We start from the raw sequence: 25,741 nt of genomic DNA, 5'->3' as shown, positions 1-25,741 counted from the left end.
CACTGACAGGGATCCTCACTGTCATGTTATTACACTGAATGAGGGCTGGTAGTATAGGAACCATCTGGACAGGGCCTCCAGAATTTCTAGTGGGATCTTTGGGTGTCTTAGCCACATCCTCAGGTTTGAAAAAGCTTTCATCCACTACTGTTCTGCTAGCCCCAGTGTCTCTCCTGGCAGGAGTATCCTGGCCATTGACAAGAACACTGTCCATATAATATATTTTAGAGTTGGCTGGTAGGGAGTCATAGATTTCCCTATTCTGGCTGCTAACCAGACCCATAGGCTCTAAGAATACAGTTGCTTGAAGACCAAAGGGTTCTTCAGCAAAGACTTCAAAGTGAGCACTAGCCATTTGTACTTTCTCCTCAGGAGTGAAGGCTAAGGAGACTGTGCTGATCGCTGCAGGTTTACCCCTACATCTGGGATCTCCTTTGATGTGGTCAGTTGCCCCAGAGAGATAGCATGTTCCAAATGCTCTCTGGAATGGTGGCTTGTTCTGACCTCCTTCTGGTTTGTGACCAGAGGGTACACTAGCCTGATGGGGTTTCCCTGGTGGCTTACCCTGGTTATTTTGTTGTTTGTGGCCCTCTTTGGTATGGGAGGTATTAGCATTCTCTGGATTCACTTTTGGTGGCTGCTTCATCTCATCCTTTTGCTGAGTGACCCCTGAATCCTTGTGAATAGCCATGTTGGCAACCCACAAGTCAGCAGCCTTAGCTAGCTTTCTAGGATCTATTTCCTTTGAATCAGCTAAGTGCTGTCTGAGCTCAGGAGAGCAGGCATCATAAATTGTCTCCAACATCACAAGATTTCTCATTCCCTCATAAGTGTTCACTCTGTAACCCTTAATCCATCCATCTAAGTTCTTCAAACTTTCATTCACCCAGGTAGCCCAAGGGGTACCATCATGCTTTTTGAGGGTCCTAAACCTCTTAAGGTACTGGGAAGGGGTCTTCCCAAATCTAGCTATTAAAGCTAGCTTCACACATTCATAGTCCATCCTATCCACCTCCCCCAACTCCATGACCACATCAGATGCAACAAGGGGGAGCCTAGAGAACAACCAAGGAAGCAACTGATTCCCTGTGATGTCCTGGAGCCCATGATTATATTCAAACATAGCCAACCAATCCAACACATCCAACTTAGGTTCATACATACCCACAATCTCTTTAGGCATCCGGGGTCTTTTGGGACTGGAACTCCTAGAGGATCCGGGGAGAGAAGTATTTTCAACATACAATTTCTTCATCTTTAGCTCATGCTTGAGCTCCATTTCTCTGAGCCTTAGTTCTTGGTGCTTTTGTTCAGATTGGCACCAATTCTTTTGAACGCTAATTCAAATCTCATTTTTTCCAGTTCAATGAATGCAGGACTTAATGTGGGACCTGACAAAGGTCCAGTAGACACAGGCTGAGGTGGTAGAGCAGGCAGCGGGCCAGTGGGAACAGTTACATTTGTTTCCTCTTCTAACTCTACAACAATACTATCATTACTTTGATTCATATCATCCTCATGACTGTGGTTTCCATTTGCTGGGGAGGTAGGCTCCTCTGAACCACTACCCAGACTTTGATTCTCTAACAATCTTTCTATAAGTTCCATTCTCTTGCCTTTTACAGGAAGATCCTTATGTCTACAAAGAACTCTTAAACAATCAGCAGTTTTTACGTTTTTACAGAAAGGGACTCCTGGCTGTAACTTTCCATAGTTGACTTGTTAAAAAAATAGCTTTTACCATGCTAAGCGTTGTGGTTAGTTGCACTAAAGTATCAGAAGCACTCTAAAATGTATACTCAATACAAATCCCACCGCTGTACACCAGTGTTAGGCAGAATCCTGTGCAGTTCCCTTGGGGAACACTGCAAAAAGATTAAGACTATAGGAGTAAGCAGTAAACCCAATTGGTAGCAGTCTGTACCACCCAGATTTACCTGGTAGCTGTGGCTGAGCAGTCAGACTTCTCTCAAGAAGAGTAGGGCAGTAAGCAGAGTATGCACAATAGGGCCAAAAACACAGTAGAGCAAACAAACACTGACCAGAGCTTTGTATAAAAAGTAGATCATTATTTATTTAAAAACACACTTTAAGTCATATACTAGCACTTTCAATAAAAAGCAAGTTAAAACACAGTCAGATAAAGTATACACACCTCCCTTAATGATTATCAAACAAGTCTAGGTCAAAACACCACTAATTGTAAAAACAGGTGTGAGCGCGTAACCTAGATGGCACTCCAATAATTCAGTTAAAGGGAGAGAAAAAGGCAGGTCATAGAAATAAAACAGTTCCGAACACTTTTAGGAGTTCTCAGCAAGGGAAAAAATGCAGTATACACCGTAGAGCCAAAGTTCATAGGCCAGGCCAACTTTAAAGGGAGCAAAGCTAAATGTGCCCAGGATCACACAGTTTAAAATGCACTAAAAGTCTTTGCAGAATGTTCAGAAGAGGTTGGGGCGATTCAAGAAGGTTAAGTTAGACCATCTGGGCCAACCCAGTTGGAAAGCCAAGGATTTAAGGGTCACCTTGGGCAAACCGAAGAAAGGGAGGCCAGGCAGGACACAGTACCTTAGAGAGAGAGGAAGCTCCAGCGTTGGCAGTGGTTGCTGGCAGTGGTTGCAGTTTGTTGTTTCGACCAGGGGAAGAGAGGATCTCGTCGAGGAGGAAACTTGGCGTCGATACACTGCACAGGGATGAAACCAGCCGTGGAGTTCTCCGGTTAAAAGGTGCATTTCTTTTATTCGCGGTCAAAGTGGTGAAGCTTGGCTATCCGGCCACCGGGGTGCTTGGCACAGGCAATTTGACCAAGAGACGTCTTTGGAAGGCGAAAGGGCAAACTGGTTGGTCCCACCAGCTCAGAGGAAGAAGACTCGTCCAGCAGAAGATCTCTTGTTGTTGGGAAAGTGGTGAGTTTATTGCAGCAGGGCTCCACCGGTGGTGTCGTCGTTGCAGATGGCTCAGCTTCTTCCCTCTTCGGATTCTTAGGTCCTGTGGCGACTTCTGAAGTTCCAGTCCCAAAGGCCCTGCTTTTATGCAGAAAAACCCCCATTCATCAGCCTAGCTGTCACTCAAACATGCTAAGTGGTGAGCCGGGCGGCTCACCACTGGCCCAATCAGAACAGAGTGCGACTTGAGTTGCTAAGGCAACGCAGTCCAGGGTGCCAATTCCCCTCCCCACCCATCCTGTGGAACCCAGACAGAGTGGCACCATTTGGAGGGCTTCTTGGAAGTGAAAAGCACCAGATGATGGATTAATTATGGATGGCAAATGAAGGAACAATTAAAAATGATGGAAATAATATATTTTACATTTAACTAGCTCCCACACACACAATGAAATAACTATGTATAGTCTTATATGAGGCATCCAGGTTGCCTAAATCAGTTATGCTTGCAATTCTATGTTTGGATATCCAAATGTACAGCACCAATTCAGTTTTTCAAAGTATAAAATTGTGCTCGAGGGCCCTTTGTAGATAAATCGTGTCATTAGATAAATCATACAAATATACAATCCCAGCATTAAAAGGCCTAACCAATGCAAACTTTACCTCTTGAAATCTTTTAGCTTCAATAGTCAGAGCTGCACGGAATTCATCTTCAAGTTCCATATACTGCTGCTTCATTACATTAATCTTCTCCTGCATCTCATTAAGAAGCAAGTCATGCCTCTGCCCTCCTTTTTCAATTTCGCTAGCCAGAGCGGCTTGGAATTCTGGCCCATTCAATGTAACCCTGGCATCAAGTTCTTTCCTAGAAAAATCAAATAACTTTTCTTAATATTCAAGAATTTACAATATTCAGAACTTGAAAGAAACTATCCAAAATACATTTAGTGCCACAAGCGAGATTCAAAGTCAGTAATGTTTTAATTCAAAACTTGATACAATCCAAAGCATGTGAACAACTTTCTTGAGTTGATAGTTACGATTTTACAAAAATAAATACTGGCAGAGAAGAACACATCACCTACCTTTAATCTTCTTTCTGATGGATAAGTCCTTCATCAGACAGATTTGTCATCATAGATATTCTACAGTGTTAGTCTTCTAGGTGGGGAGGGAGACAAGTAATCTGTGAGAGAATGGACTAATCTATTAGAAAGAACATCATTGAAAGGTAAATAATGTGTTCTTATAATGGATTCCTTCCTCCCGCAGAATTCTAATTTTAGACTCCCCTAGCAGTAAAAAACCTGGAGGAGGGAGGAGAGCAAGAAACCACCACCTACACAAGGAAATGTCAGATCAATGCCCAAGCAAAGCGGGTGTCCTGTCCAGACAAGGAATATTGCCAGTAATGCTTGGTGAATATGTGCACGGAGGCCCACATAGCTGCCTGACAGGTGTCCAAAATAGGGATAGTGCTCTGAAAGGCACCAAGTCGCCAGGTCTCTAGTAGAATGGGCACAAGACCTACTGGCACTTCCTTTCCAGCCAAATCTTAACACTCTGAAATGCAAAGCATGAACCACCTGCACAGAGTCTGCTCATTAACCAGCAAACAGATGGTCATCCTTCCTTATGCCCCTTTCTGAGAGGCATGGTAGCTGAGAGCCCTCTTGGGGTCCAGGCACTGAATCCTTTCCTCCACCTTAGATGGATGAGGCATAAGGTAGAAGACGGGAAGATGGATAGTCTGTGACAAAAGGAAGTCTGACACAATTTTAGGAAGGACGGTTGGCTTCCTCCTCGGTGTCATTTTCTAATTGGATAAGGCAATTTAAAGAGATTTAATAGACATAGCCTGTAGCACACTCATTCAACCAGCATAGGTGATATTGACCAGGAAAATCACTTTAAGACTGAGCCAATCACAAGGGCACAAACTCAGAGGTTCAACAGGAGCCACCATGAAAAAGGCCAAAACAAGATTTAAATCCTATGCTGGAACAATAACCTAGCAAGGGGGAAATTGGTTAGATAATCCTTGACAAAACTCTGTAACAGAGGGCATGGTAAAAAAAAAAAAAAAACTAGTCCTACTCTACCGTCCTTTCAAAGACTGAAATCACCCCCAGGTGCTAACCGGGTCACAGCTGCTACTGTCAAGGAGACTAATGACCTCTCTCAACCTAGGTTAGTCAGTGTACCAGGCCAATTCCATATCCATACCTATACCAAAGGTTGTGTGGGCTACTTTAACAGGGACCCCACCCCCCATCTCTGGCTCTCCAGTATGCATGGAAATGGCCTGCATGTACATTGTTGCCTATTACATGCACCAGAATCCTCAGACCCCCTGGGACTGATAATGGATTCCAGGATGTAGCACCGTTCAGGCACAAAAGACTATACAATGCAACTGGACCCAACAGATTAGGCCTGGCCCAGAAAGGGAGGAATTCATTGTGAGCCCTAACGGAAATGGACTATGCTTCTCCATTCATCAGCAGAATGGCAGATCCAGCACCTACCCCACAAACCCCAGACTGGCTAGAGGGGAACAGGGAAGCAGCAGTGGTGGCAAAGCTGGAACCAGGTGGGACTGGTCTAGTACTTGGGGAGACCTGGGAACACACCAACCCATTTGATAGTGACTTATTTGATCCAGTAGGCAAGCAGAGAACAAACAACAGTGCCTGCATGGCTGGCTGGAAAAAGATAGAGGCTGGAAAGGGGATGGGGATAAAGCCTCTTATGAATAGTACAATGAGAAGAGACAGAATGGAAAGCTAGGAGCTGGGAGGTGTTGGGATTAGCTCAGACAGAGATTGGCCAAGGAAGCAGATGACCAGAGTAATACAATGGGAGAAAAGGGATGTAAAAAGCTAGCAGAATCAGTATGCAGTGAGAGGTGTTAAGGTGAGTTTGGAGGAGGTAAAAGAGGACCAAGAGACCAGAGAGGAGTGTGCAGCATGTGGAGGTGGATTCACAAGAGACTTGTAGCCGCATTTTGAGAGCGCAGAGAACGTTTTTGGTTTGAGAGGGTGGTGCCAATTGTGTTAGCTGTGTGGGATGTGAGTGAGTGATTGAGAGACATTAGACCAGGTTAGTTAAGGGGGAGTGGAGATAGGAGAGGTGAGAATAGAATAGAGAGGCGCTGTTAAGATAGATTTTCTTTCTGCTGCTTTCCATTCATCGACATCTATGGAAGCCCTCAACATTTCGCTGTTGTTTATTACCTGTCTCGACTTTTGGAGGCAAGTGAAGTCTTTTTACTTCACTTGCCTTGCTAAGCGTATCTGTTTTGGGGGCACTTATAAGTCCCTATGGCTATTAGTGCAGTAGTTCTCCATTGTGGAATGCTTTGTTTCTTTTAAACTGGACTCTTCAGGTGTGGTAGGGAAAGCTTTGTGTTCTGTGTGAAACCTGAAGGAGTCTCACCTGCTAGCCCACGGGGATCTGTCATCCAGGTGGCCAGGACAGGGCCATCGCTATTGGATCCAGTTCCTTGGGTGGACCAGTGCGGGAGGATCATCTGGACGGGGCGTCTCCGGGGAGTGGAAGTGGGACACCAAAGGGTGAGACGCGGTATCCCCTTCATTATGACACCTTTTTACCCTCCTGCTCAGTAGGATACTTAGAAACTCTACACCCCCACCCCTTTTCTCAGGCATGAATTTACAATAAATGGTAAGACCTTTCTGTGTGCGTGCATGTGCGATCGTGCGTGCGTGCGTGCGTCTCCCCCCTGGATGCATGTGCAGGACTATCTGGTCTGTGGTAGGTCAAGCAGAGGAGGAGGACACAAAGGCATAGTTGAATGACACTTATTAGTAAATGTAAAGTATCCTACTCCAACCCCCATCACCAAGATGAGTTCACTATGCTACAAAACAATAAATTGGTGCTTATCACAATGTCTCAAAATATAAGTTGAGTCCTCCATCCCAAAACCTATGCTAACCTATCACCATTGTAAATGTCATATGTATAGTGCTTTCACCATGGTATAGTCTCAAAACGCTGTTGTTGAACATCCTTGGGAGACCGAGGCCCGGGTATGGGAAATTCATCAGAGGAGTTATTGGAATGCGCATGTGCATTTTAGCCATTATGAAGGTAGGAAGGGGTGGCCAGTCTTAGCTAGCTACCCATGTCAAGCTGGCATTTGGATGGGTGCTGAGAGGTATACAGGAGAGTATGCAAGAGGAGACTCATGTGTGCAGCTAAAACAAATTTGTGTTGTGGGAGATAGCTGCATTCTTATGGCAGAGATGTTGTGCAATGCATCTTAGAGTAGTGTGTGATAGCAGATGCTTACAGGTGGATGCCCATGCCTTCGGCTATCTTCCATAATCACAGCGGCACTCTAAAATTCACCTCAATTCTGTACATAGGCTACACTCGTATAATAACCTTGTTTCAATGCGTATGCTACACTCTAAAATGTTCACCTAGATTCAGTACATCGGATCCATTTTCACTGCGCCTGTACATTGGCTATATCTAAAGGCAATAAATTCATTATATTGGCTAGCTCTAATATGCATCTGGATTCAGACATGGTGGTACTCTAAAAGTGCACCTAAATTTACTATGTTGGCTACACTCCAAATTTGTGAGAAACCAGAAGATGTCTCAGCCTCTAGTCCACGAGGATCTGTCATCCAGGTGGCCAGGACATGGCCATCACTTTTGGATTTAGTCCCTGGGGTGGACTAGTGTGGGAGGATCACCTGGGTGAGAGGTCTTTGGGGAGTGGGAGATTGGATGGAGCGATGCGGTATCCTCTTCCCTGTAACACATTTACCCCATCTGACCAGGTAGGATATTTAAGAACTCCTACTTTTGTTTGTTTTATTTATATAGCGCGCCTGACCCCAGGGTTATCTGGGCGCTTGGCTGAAACGGTTACATGGTACATTTATGCAAATGAGATACATTTTTACAATTACTATTCAATTATTTACAGACATGAAGTAGATTGAGATACAATTTTTAAGCGGTCCAAGTGAGGGGATGGTCGGTAGAGCATGAAGGCAAGAACACAAAAGATTACCGATGTGGCGTAAGCTGAATGTGGTATGGTAGGGTTAGTTTTTGTTTAGTAGCCATGTGATAACGTGACACACCTGACTTCCATTACATTTGCCCACACATAAAAACGGTGGAGCACGAGAGCACACTCCGCTTGGCAAAGCACAAGAGGAAACAGCAGTTCCAAGATGGCAGTTTAATAAGAGGAGAAAGAAGGCGAAACAGAAAGGGATTGCAATGAGGTTAGTTCCCTTGAACTTTTCGACAACAAACCATTACTCTCATGAAAGCTCGAGAATGGTAAACGTAAGACCAGGAAAACAAGCGGAAGAATCCTATATTGTATGTCGGAGGTACCCAAGGCCTTCCTATGTCGATAAGGCAGGGAGAATCACCAGCTGCTGTGGTACTGTCCTTGGCTCCAACAACAAAGCCGCACCAGTGAAATCAACACAGCTGGTGAGTTGGGAAGACCGATACAGGACCAGTCTGTGTTGAAGCCAAGGATGCAAGTGGCCACACTGTATTGCGAGCACTGAAACAAACATTGTTTGAAACAAGCATGATAACCAACGCTAGTAAAGTTGAACGGCAGATAAATGATTGAACTTTGAAACCAAGATACAATACCTTTGACAGAGTGGTCCAGCACCACAGGTGTGCTCAATCGAAGGTCTCAGTAGGGTATTCAGCTGAGAGTTGGCAAAAGTGAAAGAGTGGCAAAGGATTGTGAAACAAAGTGGTCCTGCGACGGGTCAAGCACAATCCTGCACACAGTCGAAAGTCTTCGATGCTGATAAAGAAAGGTTATGGCAAAGTAGATAAAGTTGGTCCGAGCCTGGCAGAGGGAGATCAATTGAAAGCTTTTGGTTTAAAGCAAGTTTATGTATAAAATTGATAAATTGGTCAGAGTCTGTCAGAGGGAGAGTGATTGAAGATTTAGTGTCAAAGTGGCTCTGAGCCCGGCGGAGGGGGATCCGGGGTGAATAGTAAATCACCTAAGAAAATTGTGTATATGTGAAATACAAAAGGAATGGAACTTTGTTGCATCAGACCCTCTGAAAGAAGAGACTTTGAATGGCAAACAGACTTTGGCACAGAAGGCCATGATGTTGAAGTTTTGAACTGCACTGTCGTGCTAAAGCCAGAGACTGTGCTAAGCTCGAGTTTGCCACCTTGTCCCGTGCTAAAAACATGGGGAAGGGAAGTCTATGGCTTGAATATCCCGATATATGATTTCTTGAACACTTTCTATTGCATAACATTGTTACCCACACTATTTGTATTTAGAGGTAAGGTTTGGCAATAGGTTTATTAGTATAGGTCTTATTTTGACACAAAACCACTAGGACTGCGTTATTATTATTTGATGGTCGTAGCTTTCTCCCATCTTCAGATTTAGGATTAGATATGCGTTTTACAAACCCTTATTGAAGTTCAATGAACACCCTTCAACTGTGGTCACTGTGTGTCTTACTGTTGATACCATGCCTTCCTTACAATTTACATATAGATTCAAAACATTGCGATACCTAGATTCACCGAATTGGCTGCACTCCAACATGCACCTAGATTAAAAACATGGTAGTACTCTAAAATTGCACCAAGATTCAATACATTGGCTACACTCTAATGTTCCATAGATTGCACCATTCTAAAGCAAATGGATCCTGTCAGATGAAATCAACGTAGGAATTCAGATGGCTAAACTGTGGTATGTGCAATATGTTGGCCACTCTCTAATATGCAATTGGATGACGCCTAGTGGAAGGCAGTACTGCCCAACTAACAGCTAGTAAAGTGAGTGAATGTAGTTAGCCCCTAGTGCAAGTTACCAATATAGACTAATGCGCCCAAGTGAAATACTCAGTCCAGGTATTAAAACAGTGTATACACATTGGTGAAGATATCAGAAGTGGATTTTCTTGACTATTCAGTTACGAACAATACAGTACATTCTGAAAGGATGTTTCTCACCTGTATTGTAAACCGAAAGTCGCGCTGGGCTGGGGCTCACATTGCGAATAGGCGAGGAAGCTGCCCAAGGAAGCTGCCCCCTTTGCCTTTGGCACCTAGCTGGCTGCCCGGGCAAGGCTACCCTAGAATACAGTTAAGAGTGCTTTGTGGACACTCAGAGCAAATCAGGGAAGGGGAGCATGGGGGATGACCAGAGGGAGGCAAGGAGGACGAGAAAGAGTGCAAATGGTGCTGGATGCAGACTGGGGAACCCTCTGCAGTGTGGAAGGTGGCTTCTTTGATGTAAACTCCTACCCTGGGAGCAGGAGCAGCGGTGCTTCAGCCTTGAGTGCCAGGATTATGTACTCATTTTTATATTGTATTCTAGACAACCAAGTTACTGAATACTTTTGTTTCGTGGATACATTTGTGTTTCAGTATTTTAGCAATTTGTTATCTTATGAAAAGTAGTTAACACAATCAGTTGGAAACAATGACCAGAAAATGTGCACTATAGATGCATCTGAGGATTATTTTTTGCTATCTCTGCTAATTGAAAAGTTTGAATTACCGAAGACCTTGTCACAATCACGCAAGGTACACTGTACATGGAGATTCCGCATGTGCCACAAATGTAATTACATTTCAATCTTAATAAGGGCTTTGCGTTATAAATGATGAGATGTTTCGGCAAGAAAAGTCATGCTGGTTTAGACTGTGGCAGACCTCAAAACGTGCACTCGCCACTAGCCACTTGGCAAGTAATATTTAATTCTTTACGAGTAAGCAATGTGGTGTGTGCATGCAGAAAACCGAGGGGGCAGGCGATTCTGTGGCTCATTGTCCGCAACTTGACATTTAGATCCCTGCCTTGTGATATATTTAAGTAGCAATGCGGTCTGGTGTGGCAATTACTAACAAGGCTTTAAAGAGGTTTTTAAAGACCGATTACATGGAATAATATAGTCTATTAAGTATTTACAAAATTGCAAACAAATTTAGGTAAATGGCAACAGAACAAACAAGCACTTGAAAAGCTAAGTGTTGACTGCTAAAGGCCTTCAGCCACCAAGAACGCCTCATTTGCAAGAGAGCCCATGAAGGAAGCATGATAGGCTGAAGCAGCAGCCACATGTGAAGAACGCAGCATCTTTGCACTTTCCCGACCTCAGCAGTCTCCATCACCAATAAATACATCTTTAACAATCTGGTATAATCAAGTGCCAAACAACCACCCAGGAGACAGAGTGTGGGGCTAAACTGCCTTTGTAGCAAGTGAAGGTGCTAGTGCAACACATACAAAACAATTGTGGCACTAATGCATTTTGAGTAAATCTATATACCATCACTACCAATCAGCTAAAACAAATTGTGAAGCTAAAACAAACCTCTGATCTAAACGGTTAAGCAAAAGCACCATCATCATGTGACACACAAGAGACAAATCTATTTGTGTCACCAAAGTGTCATCTATGAAGTAAGACCCCTCTGCCAACACCAGCGCGCCCACTTTCATTTTGATTTGGGGAAAATTAATTGAGCTCGAGACCATTTTGTAATTATAAAAAAACAGTACGCACTCGGCACCTGTTTTTCTCCTTCCCGCTGCCCCCTCTTTTGTACTTCCCTCTTCCTGCCTGCCTCCCTTCCTTCCTTCCCACCCTCTGCCCGCTGATTGGCATGTGAGCCTCCCCTGTGACCTGGAACACCTCAATTGCAGCACTCCATGGGCATCCCCCTGTTAGTTGCACCCCACTTCGGTTAAGGTCCATTGGACAAAGGACAGCTCCTGAAAAAGAAGCAGCTCCAGACCGTGTTGGCCCGTGTTAGCCTGTGGTGCCTGCAGACATCAACCAGCAGAGACTTACAAGGTAGGCAAGGGCTGGATAGGCGGACCACCAATTACTGCTCCCCATTAGACTGTCCGACCCACCTTATTATTCTATTATCTGAAAGTTGGTAGTCGGTTGCACATTGACATGTTAATACCATCCATCAACTAGGCCAACCGTCACTGAGCCATATCTCACATCGCGGTAGATTGTATTAGTCAGCCATATCTTGTATCCTGCTCTATCCATTACTTAGCGTTCAGGTCCAGGTAGCCCTAATATTACTGTTACTGCATTTGCTGTTGTGCACCAATTTTAGATCCAGGTACCAAGAGTCTGGGGCCTTCTGCATTTGTCGTGGTGCCACCATTTTAGCTCCAGATATCCCAATCTAAGGGTTACTGGCTTTACTGTTGTGCACTCACTTATGGGACCTTCCTTTAATCTATCTAGATGTCTCAAATCTAGGTGTCCCAAATCTAGGGGTCACTACATTTACTGTTGTGCGTGCAACCATTTCTAGGCCCTCTCTCTCTATCAAGGTGTCCCAAATCTGTGTGTTACTGCATTTACTTGTTGCCCCCATTTAAGGTCCAGGTATTCCCAATTCTAGGGGCTACTGCATTTACTGTTCTGCACCCATTTCAGGTCCTCCTTCTTCCACCTGTCCAGGTGTCCCAAAGCTGGGTGTCACTTTATTTGTTTTATTTTTGTTCGATTAATAAAACCTTTACAAAAGATCATCCAAGACAAAAAAGTTACATAAAATACTACATCATGATAAAATCAAATTATATATACATCATACAGTACATCCATAAAACACCACAAGACAATTACCCTTTTTTGTTAAGACAACATATTACATATGCAACATTAAAATGGGTGTCACTGCTTTTACTGTTGTGCCACCATTTTAGGTCCAGGTATCCCAATCGAAGGGTTACTGGGTTTTACTGCTGTGCACCCATCTCTAAGCCCTTTATCCCTCTATCCAGCTCTCACAAATCTAGGGGTTACTGCAGCTTCTGTTGGGCCCCTTTTTAGGTCCTGGTATCCCAATTTAGGCGTTACTAGTTTTTACTGTTGTGCACCCATCGTAGGCCCTTCTCCCTCTATACAGGTGTCCCATATCTAAGTATTACTGCATTTACTGGTGCGTACCGCTCAGACTCTCTCACATCTAGCCCTCCCCTCTACAGTAGTATCTCAATCACATCCACATGACCATGATGACCAGCACACTCTCAAGCCAGACAAACACACTACCCAGATCCCCTCCCACACAACACTACCACCCAGCATTGCACCCCCATGTACAGCAGCTCTTGAGCGGACCACATCTACCCTACACCACTCAGCATTGCACCCTCATTCTCGCATCCATTACAATGCTCACCCGGAATATGACACACTTCAGTGCAAACACATTAGTTGAACTGAAATTAAGGTACTGATTTAATACAACCAATCCCCTAAACTTTGGCACGTGTAGGTAGCTGCGATACCAGAACTATGAGCCCCCCCCTCTTCACATCCCCGAAGCACACTGATGCTTCACTGCCGAAGTGCTGCAAAAATTGAGCTAAATCATGTGAAATGTTTGTCCAATTTAAACAAAGTCTATTGAAAGCATGCACCTTCAACACAGGCGCTTCTGTGGAGCACTTTCTTTTTCAATTTCGAGCCACATTTTAAGTTTAAGAAGCAATACCTGCATTCCTTTTATAACAAGAACCTAAGGATTGCTTCCTAAAATAACTTAAAATACTCCTCTTCCCCCTACTACAACCTACTGCGCTCGCCACATTTTATATAAGCATTTACTCTTTTCTTTTGATACTTATTAAGATGGATTTCCGAAATCAGCACTTGTGGGAGGATTTTGGGAGGCCACCCTATTTGTGATAACCAGGGAAGAAATTGAAAGGAAAGCCAACCCCAATCAAGGAAATGTAGCTGAGCAATTAAGGCTTAGTCTCAGGACATGTTAGACCGAAAGTATATCAAAATAGTTATTATTAGGCCTTCAGTTACACGCTAAGTATATAAAATAATTACAGGTAAGTATTGTCACACAAATACATAAACATATATACACATTCAGCATGTGGAGAATAGAATTGAATATTAATTAATTACCAATGCAATACAGGTGAGTAGTCGGATGCAAGATAAATACGCAGAAAATCCCATTGGACAATTCCCTCGATTTTATCAAGTCCAACCCTAAGATAATATGAGGCCTTGTGCCCAAAAGTCACCAGTTCAGTTATGTTTTGAAAAGACTGCAGTGGCAACTGGTGGTGCTTCAAAAGTTAGATCAAGTTTCAGTAAAGTTCTGAAAGGCACTCAACTCAATCCAACATACTAGGAAAGGCCTAAGGAAGGATCCTTAACCCAGGTTCCACTGCCAAAGGTCAGATCAGAGAGAGTTAGCGGCAGGTCTTTCTACCCATCTGCTATAGGGTGCCCTGGGTGTAGAGCAACAGGTATAAAGACCCCTCTCCATCCCCCTGCCCGGGATGATCTGGATTCAACTTTTGTAGGTTCCAGACTTCCTAGTCTAGGCTCTTTGTTCTGGTCTTGTTGTCACCGCAAAGGTTGTCTAAGCATCTAGACAGAAGGATACTTTGTTTCTTGGGATTTTAGTTTCGGTCGGTCACGGTGTCAGGAATCAGATCCAAGGTCAATACAATTGAAGTCCCCAGGGTATTCAGGTTCTGTCTCCTTCCCCAATCATGTTATCACATCCCAAGCAGAACCAATTATGTTACTTGTTAAAAAGTTATTAAACCTGACACTTAAGTCCTTATTGCTGGCTAGATGTCCCTATCCAGAAGACGAACTGTCCCTTTTGATGTGATAACCCTAGTTGGACGCTGGTGTATCGACTAACCGGGGAAGAAGGGAAAAAGGGGAGAATGGTTAGTGCTCTCCCTAGCCTGGCTCACTACTTTCCTATGCTAAAAGGCTGCACACTGGGGTCAGTCAACCATTGATTTTGGTAGTGTTGCTGACCTTTCGTGTGTCTTACCATAAAATACGATGGAGCCGCCTCCATCTCGTGGACTAATTCCACTGTAATTGCTAAAAATATCTCTATGTCCTATATTGGCCGCTTTCTTCAGGACCTATTATGCTGATTGTGCTTCAACATATGGACATATGTCCCATTGTTCAAAACAGTCCATTTAATGGCTGTCTTGTGATTCCTTTTTCTGGAGCGGATATCTTCCGCAAAGTCGTGACATCTTTCTTTTTGTGTCCTGTTGCCTGCAAGGCAAAATGTATACATATCAGGGGACTAGGCTTGTATTCTTATGACTACTGAATATTCTATTCCGATGTCCCTGTTCGTCCTTACCCAAAGCTTGTTGCCTGTGTGATCTTGGCTTTTGCTTCGGTGTCTTCAAGAGGGTGGGTAGAGCCCTACAATATAAGTACCCAACCGTGAGTCATCTGTGCATATATTTAGTAATTCCAACTCAGTATCACATAGTGTATAATAATTAAAGTGACACTTACCCTGATAGAACGGAGGGAGTTCGACTTGTATGTGTGGTGAATTTCCACGATCATGTCGCTGTTAAATTACAACTGCATATTGATTGCAGCATTTGCCTGCAAATGACATGGCATCGTCAGGTTAGATAGTCTCATATTTCTCATGGGTGTCTAGAAATTATTAGCAAGTGTTTTTTTGCATAAGTTTCAATCTGTTCCTTTTTCTATACATATGGATCTTGTATGTCGAGTTCTCTATCTAATTTTCAATCAGTCCCATGTTCAGTATTTCATTCTGCCCATTGGTTTGTTAAGCGTTACTACATGACTCGCAAGATCTAAATGCGTGTCTGTCACATATGTTTATGGGAGCCAGATTGTTCCATTCATCGGACCGAGCAAACCTTGCGTCCGATATTGAGCTTAAAGCGGGGGCTCGTTGTCATTGCCCTAACGGTTTGTTGCTATGCGTATTCCTTTGTAAGTCTATGTTCCCATCTGTTTATGGGAACCAGATTGTTCCATTCATCGGATCGAGCGAACCTCGCATCCGATGTTGAACTGTTAATACGGGCTCGATATAATTACCCTAACGATTTCTGGTGTACAACGATTATTGCTATGCGCATTCCTTTGTAAATCTGTGTTCTCATCTCAACAAAAAAACATGTCCGGTCTCGCATCTTACCGCGGAACACCTGGGGTTGGCACTAACCTTTTCTGGCAGATCAGTTGTTGATCTCTCGTCTTGTATCGGCTTCCGCAATACTCATGGCCGCCATCTTGGGAGGGTGCATCATTTATACTCGTCTGTATAGCGGTAGTCCCTTCTTTGTTTCTATGTCTGGTATGGTTAATCTGATCTCTCGTGTTACTGACCCATCCATCATCCTGCCAATGCTATAAAGTTTGCGGCCAAACTCGCTATGGCAACACATTGTAATATTCAGCTAGTTTATCTGGTGGTTATGATTAAATTGGCAAGACGTTAAGAACGTTTATATATATATATCCCAGGAGGGAATTTAATCCCAAGTTTCATTGGATGTTAGATTTCTGAAGTGTATCATCTGTTATTAATAGGGTGCTGTTCTTTTTTCATGGTATCAAGATGCATGCACTCCTCAGATTCAAGTTCTATATTTGTACCTGACACACAACTCATATCGATTCAGATGTCCTTCAGGGCTGTTCAAGGTTCTTATAGAACTGCAAGTGCTTGCCAGCAAATTGCCTCGTTTAAGCCAATGAGATGACTTTTTAGTCTGTATATCCAAGCTTGTTCTCTTTTTAGGAGCATAGCTCCCACATTTCCACCTCTTTTAGGCCGGATCACTTTTTCTAGTATTGTCCAGCTTATATCATTTTCTGTATGTTTCATTGTTAAATAGTGTTCAACTAAAGGGGCAGTGACCCTTTTTGTTCTGATATTCGACCTATGTTCCCCAATACGTGTTTTTATAGGTCTGGTAGTCATCCCTACATACATTTTGTTGCAGGGGCATTTTAGTAGATAGACAACATTGGCTGTGTTGCAGTTGGTTAGTGTCCTCTGTTGCCAAGGCGAATTCCATCCGATGTCAATAGTGGTGGTCCGTCTCGTGAAGGGGCATGCTGTGCACATGTGTGTGTCCTATTGCTTTTGGTTGATTCCACAGAGTTGTTTGTTCCTGTGTATCTTCTTTTTTCTGTTTATAGGTATGAACCAAGATATCACCTATATTGCTACTCTTCTTGATAGCAAATCTCGGACTTTCTAAGAAGTTCTCGCCTACATTAAGAATGTGCCACAGTTTTTTCACTTCTTTCTTTATGCGGTAAACTATAGGTGAATGACTAAACACGGCTATTATCTGGTTCTCATCTCCGTTTATTTTGGGATGCTGTTCTAATGTGACCTCCCTCGGGATATTTCGTGCCCTCTTCTTAGCATGTCTTATGGTTCTCTCGGTTTAGTGTCTTTCCCGTAGTTTTTTTACCAGACCTTCTGCTTGTGTGTCGTATTCGATCCGGGTTGAGCAATTGCGTAGGAATCTAAGAAACTGCCCGAAGGGTAAGTTTTCTTTTAGTGATCTCTGGTGGTAGCTGTTATATTCCAACAGAGAATTCAAGTCAGTTGTTTTTTGATAGACCGTAGTTTCAATCTTTCTTCCTTTTCTCTGTAGTTTCAAGTCCAAGAAGGTCGCTGTTTCTATGCTATTCTCTGACGTAAATCTGAGGAAGGGGTTTTGTGAGTTGAGCCATTCTTGGAACCCCTGGAGTGTATTTTCATCATCCCTAAATAACATCAGCACATAGTCGATATATCGACACCAGCTTAAGATGTTATTTATGAACGGATTCGATGGATGATAAATCGTCCGCTCTTCAAAATCTGCGACATATAAATTTGCTAAACATGGGGCAAATGTCGCCCCCATTGCTGTCACCGATATTTGTTCAAAGAACCTGTCCTCCAATACGAAGTAGTTCTTTGTCAGGGCTAGTTCTGCCAGTTGCATGATAAAGCAGAAAGGTATTGTCATCTCAGGATTTTTTGCCCGTAATGTCTTTTCCACAATTTTGAGGGTTTCGCCTTGGGGTATCTTAGAATACAACGATTCTATGTCCATGGTGACGATGTGGATGTTGTCCGAATCTTAAGTGAGGTTTTCCAAATAATTCAGTACCGCTGTGGTATCCTTGGTGTAGGATCTCATTTGTGTTATTTCCTCCTTCAGAAAATAATCCACAAATTGGGATAAGGGTTCCAATATTGAACCTATGCCCGATACTATGGGGCGACCTGGCGGTGGCGTAGTACCCTTATGTATTTTAGGTAAAGCGTAAAACACTGGGCATCTTGGATATTTAGGGCATAAGAAATCAGCCTCTTTCTGACATATGTATCCCTCTATGAGTGCTTCTTCAATAATCGGATTGATTATTTGTCTCAGAGATTCCGTGGGGTCTCTCCCTAATCTCCCAGAATCACTTTCGAGAAAGCCCTGCTCCAAAGAATTGAAACTATTAAGGCAGAAGAGATACAACCCTTCTTTAGTTTACAGAAAACAGAAAGCAAAGCGCTTAAGGAGTTAGAAAACAACGAACTCATAATAAAACCGGCTGACAAAGGGGGAACGATAGTGATAATGGGAAAAGAAGACTATCAGAATATGGTCAACATCTTGGTGAATGATACCACCACCTACAGGAGATTAGGGAGAGACCCCACGGAATCTCAGACAAATAATCAATCCGATTATTGAAGAAGCACTCAGAGGGATACATATGTCAGAAAGAGGCTGATTTCTTATGCCCTAAATATCCAAGATGCCCAGCGTTTTACGCTTTACCTAAAATACATAAGGGTACTACGCCCCCACCAGGTCGCCCCATAGTATTGGGCATAGGTTCAATATTGGAACCCTTATCCCAATTTGTGGATTATTTTCTGAAGGAGGAAATAACACAAATGAGATCCTACACCAAGGATACCACAGCAGTACTGAATTATTTGGAAAACCTCACTTTAGAATCGGACAACATCCACATCGTCACCATGGACATAGAATCGTTGTATTCTAAGATACCCCAAGGCAAAACCCTCAAAATTGTGGAAAAGACATTACGGGCAAAAAATCCTGAAATAACAATACCTATCTGCTTTATCATGCAACTGGCAGAACTAGCCCTGACAAAGAACTACTTCGTATTGGAGGACCGGTTCTTTGAACAAATATCGGGGACAGCAATGGGGGTGACATTTGCCCCATGTTTAGCAAATTTATATGTCGCAGATTTTGAAGAGCGGATGATTTATCATTCATCGAATCCGTTCATAAATAACATCTTAAGCTGGCGTCGATATATCGACTATGTGCTGATGTTATTTAGGGGTGATGAAAATACACTCCAGGGGTTCCAAGAATGGCTCAACTCACAAAACTCCTTCCTCAGATTTACGTCAGAGAATAGCAAAGAAAGAGCGACCTTCTTGGACTTGAAACTACAGAGAAAAGGAAGAAAGATTGAAACTACGGTCTATCAAAAAACAACTGACCGGAATTCTCTGTTGGAATATAACAGCTTCCACCAGAGATCACTAAAAGAAAACTTACCCTTCGGGCAGTTTCGACGCAATTGCTCAACCCGGATCGAATACGACACACAAGCAGAAGGTCTGGTAAACAAACTACGGAAAAGACACTATCCCGAGAGAACCATAAGACATGCTAAGAAGAGGGCACAAAATATCCCGAGGGAGGTCACATTAGAACAGCATCCCAAAATAAACAGAGATGAGAACCAGATAACAGCCGTGTTTAGTCATTCACCTATAGTTAACCGCATAAAGAAAGAAGTGAAAAAACTGTGGCACATTCTTAATGTAGGCGAGAACTTCTTAGAAAGTCAGATTTTTGCTATCAAGAGGAGTAGCAATATAGGTGATATCTTGGTTCATACCTATAAACAGAAAAAAGAAGATACACAGGAACAAACAACTCTGTGGAATCAACCAAAAGCAATAGGACACACACATGTGCACAGCATGCCCCTTCACGAGACGGACCACCGCTATTGACATTGGATGGAATTCGCCTTGGCAACAGAGGACACTAACCAACTGCAACACAGCCAATGTTGTCTATCTACTAAAATGCCTCTGCAACAAAATGTGTGTAGGGATGACTACCAGACCTATAAAAACATGTATTGGGGAACATAGGTCGAATACCAGAACAAAAAGGGTCACTGCCCCTTTAGTTGAACACTATTTAACAATGAAACATACAGAAAATGATATAAGCTGGACAATACTAGAAAAAGTGATCCGGTCTAAAAGAGGTGGAAATGTGGGAGCTATGCTCCTAAAAAGAGAACAAGCTTGGATATACAGACTAAAAAGTCATCTCATTGGCTTAAACGAGGCAATTTGCTGGCAAGCACTTGCAGTTCTATAAGAACCTCGAACAGCCCTAAAGGACATTGAATCGATATGAGTTGTGTGTCAGGTACAAATATAGAACTTGAATCTGAGGAGTGCATGCATCTTGATAACACGAAAAAAGAACAGCACCCTATTAATAACAGATGATACACTTCAGCAATAAAACATCCAATGAAACTTGGGATTAAATTCCCTCCTGGAATATATATATATAAACGTTAACGTCTTGCCAATTTAATCATAACCACCAGATAAAATAGCTGAATATTACCATGTGTCGCCATAGCGAGTTTGGCCGCTAACTTTACAGCATTGGCAGGATGATGGATGGGTCAGTAACACAAGAGATCAGATTAACCATACCAGACATAGAAACAAATGTTACCTGGACTTGTAAAGCACACAGTCGCCCAAGGGCATCATGGCGCTGGTGAGGAAGCTACCGAGCAGGAAGAACAGTAGTAACCAAAGAACTAAATTAGAGTTGTTTTCAGGGCTTTCCTGGAAGCCAAATGGTTAGAGGTAGACTTGAGTAGCAGTGGGAGGGTGTTCCACAGCCTAGCCGCAGCAATGGAAAAGGCTCTGCCACCGAGTCTTTCCCGGTTGTACCTAGGGACCACCAAGAGGTTGGTGGTCGAGGAGCGAAGATTGCGTTCCGGGATATATTGGACAAATTTGGTTTGAAGAAACTCAGCTCCTAGGCCCTGGATTGCCCGGTGGACAATACACAGTGACTTGAACTTAACTCGCTGAGCCACTGGAAGCCAGTGAAGTTGGCGAAGCACTGGCGAGATATGTGCTCCATAGGGAGAGCCTGTGGCCAGTCTAGCTGCCAGGTTCTGCATGCGTTGGAGATGCTGGAGAAGGCCCACCGGCTGAGTGAGGTACAGGGAGTTGCAATAGTCCAACCGTGAGAGGACTAATGCAGCCACCACAGGAGGGCGCATAGCTTCTGGGATCATAGGGAGGACCCTCTTAAGTACCCTAATCTGGTGGTGGGCGGATTGACAAACCGCTGAAACCTGATTTGACATGGACAGGGAGGTGGAAAGATTGACCCCTAAGTTCTTTACTTTGTCCACAAAGAAGGGACTACCGCTGTACAGACGACTATAAATGATGCACCCTCCCAAGATGGCGGCCGCGAGTATTGTGGAAGCCGATACAAGACGAGAGATCAACAACCGATCTGCCAGAAAATTTTAGTGCCAACCCCAGGTGTTCCGCGGTAAGATGCGAGACCGGACATGTTTTTTTGTTGAGATGAGAACACAGATTTACAAAGGAATGCGCATAGCAACAATCGTTGTACACCAGAAATCGTTAGGGTAATTATATCGAGCCCGTGTTAACAGTTCAACATCGGATGCGAGGTTCGCTCGGTCCGATGAATGGAACAATCTGGCTCCCATAAACATATGTGACACACACGCATTTAGATCTTGCGAGTCATGTAGTAACGCTTAACAAACCAATGGGCAGAATGAAATACTGAACATGGGATTGATTGAAAATTCGATGGAGAACTCGACATACAAGATCCATATATATAGAAAAAGGAACAGATTGAAACTTATGCAAAAAAACACTTGCTAATAATTTCTAGACACCCATGAGAAATATGAGACTATCTAACCTGACGATGCCATGTCATTTGCAGGCAAATGCTGCAATCAATATGCAGTTGTAATTTAACAGCGAAATGATCGTGGAAATTCACCACACATACAAGTCGAACTCCCTCCGTTCTATCAGGGTAAGTGTCACTTTAATTATTATACACTATGTGATACTGAGTTGGAATTACTAAATATATGCACAGATGACTCACGGTTGGGTACTTATATTGTAGGGCTCTACCCACCCTCTTGAAGACACTGAAGCAAAAGCCAAGATCACACAGGCAACAAGCTTTGGGTAAGGACGAACAGGGACATCGGAATAGAATATTCAGTAGTCATAAGAATACAAGCCTAGTCCCCTGATATGTATACATTTTGCCTTGCAGGCAACAGGACGCAAAAAGAAAGATGTCACGACTTTGCAGAAGATATCCGCTCCAGAAAAAGGAATCAGAAGACAGCCATTAAATGGACTGTTTTGAACAATGGGACATATGTCCATATGTTGAAGCACAATCAGCATAATAGGTCCTGAAGAAAGCGGCCAATATAGGACATAGAGATATTTTTAGCAATTACAGTGGAATTAGTCCACGAGATGGAGGCGGCTCCATCGTATTTTATGGTAAGACACACGAAAGGTCAGCAACACTATCAAAATCAATGGTTGACTGACCCCAGTGTGCAGCCTTTTAGCATAGGAAAGTAGTGAGCCAGGCTAGGGAGAGCACTAACCATTCTCCCCTTTTTCCCTTCTTCCCCGGTTAGTCGATACACCAGCGTCCAACTAGGGTTATCACATCAGAAGGGACAGTTCGTCTTCTGGATAGGGACATCTAGCCAGCAATAAGGACTTAAGTGTCAGGTTTAATAACTTTTTAACAAGTAACATAATTGGTTCTGCTTGGGATGTGATAACAGGAATCAGATCCAAACTGCTCCCAGTTAAACCCAAGTGAAGACAAAGGACAACTTCTGCCGATGGTCACATGACACCTTAGGGACATGACATAGACACGATCCAATGAAGGTCACCACAGTCAGGTGGTGACAGGCAATCGTACACTGGCGAACACAGGAGCAGCCATCACAGCTTCCCTTGGAATGAGATGGCTGGAAATAAAGGAGCTGGTGACTTGTGGCACAAGCTGGAAATCTGCAAAGTTCCAATGCACTGATCGGAACAGTGATGGCTGCAGTGAAGTAGCTCAGGAGAGAGCTTGTCAGTCCACTGGCTGGTCCAGGGACACTTCTGACAGCTCAGAAGGCACAGATCCTCTTGCAGGGGTCAAGACTGGTTGGTCCCACCAGTCCAGGGGTCGACAAACCAATGAGGGTCTTCTGGGAATCAGGCAGAGAAGCAGGGCTTCACCAGTGCAATCACTGGAGTCGATGCTGGTCAGCTGCAGGGTCGTCCTCGAATATTTTGGGGGATAGCTGCATTCTTATGGTAGAGATGTTGTGCAATGCATCTTAGAGTAGTGTATGATAGCAGATGCTTACGGGTGGATGCCCGTGCCTTCGGCTATCTTCCATTATCACAACGGCACTCTAGAATTCACCTCAATTCAGTACATAGGCTACACTCGTATAATCACCTTGTTTCAATGCGTATGCAACACTCAAAAATATTCACTTAGATTTAGTACATCGGCTCCATTCTCACTGCGCCTGTACATTGGCTATATCTAAATGCAATAAATTCATTATGTTGGCTAGCTCTAATATGCATCTGGATTCAGACATGGTGGTACTCTAAAAGTGCACCTGAATTTACTATGTTGGCTACACTCCAATATTGTGAGAAACCAGAAGATGTCTCACGCACTAGTTCACGAGGATCTGTCATCCAGGTGGCCAGGACATGGCCATCACTTTTGGATTTAGTCCCTGGGGTGGACTAGTGCGAGAGGATCACCTGGGTGAGAGGTCTTTGGGAGTGGGATATTGGATGGAGCGATGCAGTATCCTCTTCCCTGTAACACCTTTACCCCATCTTACCAAGTAGGATATTTAAGAACCCCCCCCTTTTGTTTGTTTGTTGTATTTATATAGCGCGCCTGACCGAGGGTTATCTGGACGCTTAGCTGAAACGGTTACATGGTACATTTATGCAGATGAGATACATTTTTACAATCACTATACAATTATTTACAGACAAGAAGTAGATTGAGATACAATTTTTAAGCGGTGAAAGTGAGGGATGGTCGGTAGAGTATGAAGGCAAGAACACAAAACAGTACCGATGTGGCGTAAGCAGAATGTGGTATGGTAGGGTTAGTGTTTGTTGAGTAACCATTTGATAACGTGACACACCTGACTTCCATTACATTTGCCCACACATATAAAAGGCGGAGCACGAGAGCACACTCAGCTTGGCGAGGCACAAGAGGAAACAGCAGTTCCAAGATGGCAGTTTAATAAGAGGAGAAAAAGGCGAAACAGAAAGGGATTGCAAGGAGGTTAGTTCCCTTGACCTTTTCGACAACAAACCATTACTCTCATGAAAGCTTGAGAATGGTAAACGTAAGACCAGGAAAACAAGCGGAAGAATCCTATATTGTATTTCGGAGGTACCCGAGGCCTTCCTGCGTCAATAAGGAAGGGAGAATCACCATCTGCTGTGATACTGTCCTCAGCTCCAACAACAAAGCCGCACCAGTGAAATCAACACAGCCGGTGAGTTGGGGAGACCGCTACAGGACCGGTCTGTGTTGAAGCCAAGGTTGCAAGTGGCAACACTATATTGCGAGCACTGAAACAAACATTGTTTGAAACAAGCGTGATAACCAACGCTAATAAAATTGAACGGCAGATGAATGATTGAACTTTGAAACCAAGATACAATACCTTTGACAGAGTGGTCCAGCACCACATGTGTGCTCAATCGAAGGTCTCAGGAAGGTATTCAGCTGAGAGTTGGCAAAAGCGAAAGAGTGGCAAAGGATTGTGAAACAAAGTGGTCCTGCGACAGGTCAAGCACAATCCTGCACACAGTCGAAAGTCTTCGATGTTGATAAAGAAAGGTTATGGCAAAGTAGATAAAGTTGGTCCGAGCCTGGCAGAGGGAGATCAATTGAAAGCTTTCGGTTAAAGCAAGTTTATGTATAAAACCTCAAATCATCAGCTGGCTGCTTTTCTTCAAAGAAGTTTTGGCTCAAACGATGATCTGATGAACAATTTCAGGAGCCCTCCTTTTATCCAGGATTTCGACTGGGAGCAAACCCAAGCCCACCAATGGTAACGATCTGCAGCATTTGAACATCCAGGTGTTGTCCAATCGGGAACAACCACTGTTCAACACATCTGCCCAGTGACAGACTTTCAGGCACCAGAGGATGTGGGTTGGGACTAGACAGTCCCCAGACCCTTCCTCTGGCTCACAATGACATACACACACCCCAATTGCACCATGACCTGAGATCAAACTCTAAGGAAAGTACTTTAAGAACATATGAGAAGGTTAATGTCTACATGTATAGCACCCATTAATTTTTGAAATTCTCTGTCAGTGAACAAAAACAACTAGCCTAGATATGTCAGTGAACACAAATAAGTTGCTGAGATATGTGATGTCATCAATGACAATTGTGATGTCATCTATGAAGTCCTGGATGTTAGCCTTAGCAGTGCACAGTGGTGGCACCAGTTATGGTTGCTAAGCTTACCATAACTGGTGAATTTCTGTGGGTTTTCGGTTTTACTTGTAACCATAACTTTCTTGAAGAAAGTTCTTTCACTGAATTTCATAGGTTTTTACCAGTGCACCCTTAATTTGCTACAAGTTCCTTATATAACACTGAGCGCCAATGTAGCAGCTCTAGAGTCCGCGGGCAGTACGAAGGTCTGCAGACATCAGGTAGAATTCACAAAGCCCAAAAGCACATGGGACAACAGAAAATGTTTACCCTTCAACAAACACACATATATAAAACAACACTACTTATATTTACTACACCCAAATATACC

General features: G+C 43.5%; 1 protein-coding gene across 3 annotated transcripts in view; it reads right to left on the bottom strand.

Annotated features, from left to right (window-relative positions):
- LRRCC1 (leucine rich repeat and coiled-coil centrosomal protein 1) overlaps positions 1 to 25,741 on the bottom strand; it is a 1,358,299-nt gene that overhangs the window by 801,632 nt on the left and 530,926 nt on the right. For all 3 annotated transcript variants that reach the window (XR_011278636.1, XM_069621288.1, XM_069621287.1), the window contains exon 12: positions 3,555 to 3,756. Coding sequence is in view for 2 of the 3 variants with exons in the window: in XM_069621288.1 (XP_069477389.1) it covers positions 3,555 to 3,756 (202 nt within the window). In the remaining variant the exon portion in view is untranslated. The remainder of the gene's footprint in view (positions 1 to 3,554; positions 3,757 to 25,741) is intronic.

This window comes from Ambystoma mexicanum, chromosome 5q (assembly GCF_040938575.1).
Source record: "Ambystoma mexicanum isolate Mex_15411 chromosome 5q, UKY_AmexF1_1, whole genome shotgun sequence".
Lineage (NCBI taxonomy): Eukaryota > Metazoa > Chordata > Amphibia > Caudata > Ambystomatidae > Ambystoma > Ambystoma mexicanum.
The sequence above is the reverse complement of the archived record's forward strand: the minus strand, read 5'-3'. Positions and strand labels throughout refer to the sequence as shown.